This window comes from Rhea americana, unplaced genomic scaffold (assembly GCF_003343005.1).
Source record: "Rhea americana isolate MKP2758 unplaced genomic scaffold, rheAme1 scaffold_526, whole genome shotgun sequence".
NCBI classification, from domain to species: Eukaryota; Metazoa; Chordata; class Aves; order Rheiformes; family Rheidae; genus Rhea; species Rhea americana.
Window position 1 is genome coordinate 174,751 of NW_028186675.1, and position 2,067 is coordinate 176,817.

The following is a 2,067-nucleotide window of genomic DNA, read 5'->3' on the forward strand; positions in this document are numbered from 1 at the left end:
GCGTCCCCGCAGAACGTCCCCCTCATCGTCGAAGCCTGCTGCAAGGTGGTGGAGGACAGAGGCCTGGAGTACATGGGCATCTACCGGGTGCCCGGGAACAACGCCGTGGTGTCCAGCCTCCAGGAGCAGCTCAACAAGGGCGCCGCCGAGATCAACCTGCAGGACGAGGTGAGGCCGCGCCGGCGGGTCCCCGTCTCCCCGCGATGCTCCCGGGCTCCGCGCGGCTCCCACGCGCTCCGGGCTGGGTGGCGAGGGCGGGGTGGGTGGTGGCCTGGGGACACCGGTGTCCCCGGCGTCTCCCCGTGGAGGGTGTCACCTGCTGATGGAGGGGCGCCGCGGGGACCCCTCCCCGTCCCCTCCGTCGGCAAAGCGCTTTCCCTGCCGGAGGGGGACGTCTGTCCGGCCGCTCTCACGGCCCCAGAGCTGCTCCCCGGTGTCCGCCCCGGTGCCGGTGCCGGTGCCAGGGACTTCACGAGTGCTGCCTCCAGCGGGGCTCGGGCTGGGTTTGCCCCGGCTGCTCCCCCTGAGCATCCTCTTCTCCCCCCGCAGCGGTGGCAGGATCTCAACGTCATTAGCAGCCTGCTGAAATCCTTCTTCCGAAAGCTCCCCGAGCCGCTCTTCACCGACGGTGAGTCGGCCCGCGGGCGGCTGAGCCCCTTCTGCTCCTCGTGCCCCCCGCTCCGGCCCCGCTGCGCCGTCCCGCCGGGCGCCCCGCGTCTCCGGCCGGCGCTCCGGGGCCGCCGCTGAGCGCCTCGCGCCCCGCTTTCAGATAAGTACAACGACTTCATCGAGGCCAACCGGATCGAGGACGCCAGCGAGAGGATGAGGACCTTGCGGAAACTGGTAGGCGGATGGGGCAGAGCTGGGAGTGGGGGGACTGCGGGCTGCCTGGCCGGGGTGGGGGGCACGGCGCCCGGCAGCCCTCCCTGCGCGCCGCGGGCCGGGAAGGGCGAGGGATGCGGAGAGGAGCGGAGGGGTGAGCCGGCGYCTGCCCGCAGATCCGGGACCTGCCAGGTCACTACTACGAGACGCTCAAGTTCCTGGTGGGCCACCTGAAGACCATCGCGGACCACTCGGAGAAGAACAAGGTACCGTCCGCCCGCCGGGGCCACGGGGGCGGCAGGAGGCCCGGACTCCTGGGCCCTCCCGGCCGGGTGGGTGCGGTGGGGAGGGAGACGGCGCCTGCTGGACCCCACGGCTGGGGGGAGGGTAGGGGCATGCCGTGGGGCGCCGTGGGGCCGGCGGTAACCCCAAGCCCGCTTGCAGATGGAGCCCCGAAACCTGGCGCTGGTGTTCGGCCCCACGCTGGTGCGGACCTCCGAGGACAACATGACCGACATGGTGACGCACATGCCCGACCGCTACAAGATCGTGGAGACCCTCATCCAGCACGTGAGTGCCGGGGCGGCGGGTCCCCGGCGCGGGGGGCTGCCGCCTGCCCGTGCCGGGGCGCCGGGGGGCACCGCGCGTCCCTGGCGAAGACGCGCTGACCTCGCTCCCGTCTCCCCCCGCAGTCGGACTGGTTCTTCAGCGACAAGGAGGACAAGGGCGAGAAGGTGAGTCCCAGGCGGCTCCGGCGCCCCGGGGCGCCGCCGACCCTCCCGCCGGGCCAGAGCCCCCCCGGCCGGGGCTCACCGCCGCCTCCCGTCCCGTTGCAGACCCCCGTAGAGGAGAAGGAGGCTCAGTCCGTGCCCAACATCGAGTACCTGCTGCCCAACATCGGCAGGACCGCGGCGCCCGGCGATGCCTCAGGTGAGGAGCCGGGGCCGGGACACGTCCCCGCTGCGGTCCGGGCTCGCGCCGACCCCCCGCGCCCGCCGCCGCGCACCGCTGCCGGCCCGGCTCCGCTCCGGCTCTCCTCCCGCCTTTCCGCCCGCGCAGCCCCCTGCCCCGCGCCGGCGGGACCCTCTGACGTTCGACTGATTTCTTATGTTCTTTCCTTGAACTCCTCTGTGCTGTCCTCTTCCTCCTCCTCCTCTTCCTCCTCCAGCGGACCTCCTCGAGAGCTAGAGCGGGTACAGTGCTGCTGCCTGGGGGCATTGCTCACGCGCTAACTCCTCCGGGCGA

The 2,067-nt window shown here is 72.7% G+C and overlaps 1 protein-coding gene across 1 annotated transcript in view; it reads left to right on the forward strand.

Moving 5' to 3' along the window:
* Positions 1 to 2,010, forward strand: part of ARHGAP23 (Rho GTPase activating protein 23) — a 14,961-nt gene extending 12,951 nt beyond the window's left edge. The window contains exons 11-18 of the mRNA XM_085318214.1: positions 13 to 168; positions 550 to 628; positions 770 to 843; positions 999 to 1,088; positions 1,267 to 1,392; positions 1,515 to 1,556; positions 1,659 to 1,752; positions 1,991 to 2,010. Coding sequence (XP_085174340.1) covers positions 13 to 168; positions 550 to 628; positions 770 to 843; positions 999 to 1,088; positions 1,267 to 1,392; positions 1,515 to 1,556; positions 1,659 to 1,752; positions 1,991 to 2,010 — 681 coding nt within the window. The remainder of the gene's footprint in view (positions 1 to 12; positions 169 to 549; positions 629 to 769; positions 844 to 998; positions 1,089 to 1,266; positions 1,393 to 1,514; positions 1,557 to 1,658; positions 1,753 to 1,990) is intronic.
* Positions 2,011 to 2,067: the final 57 nt, after the last annotated feature.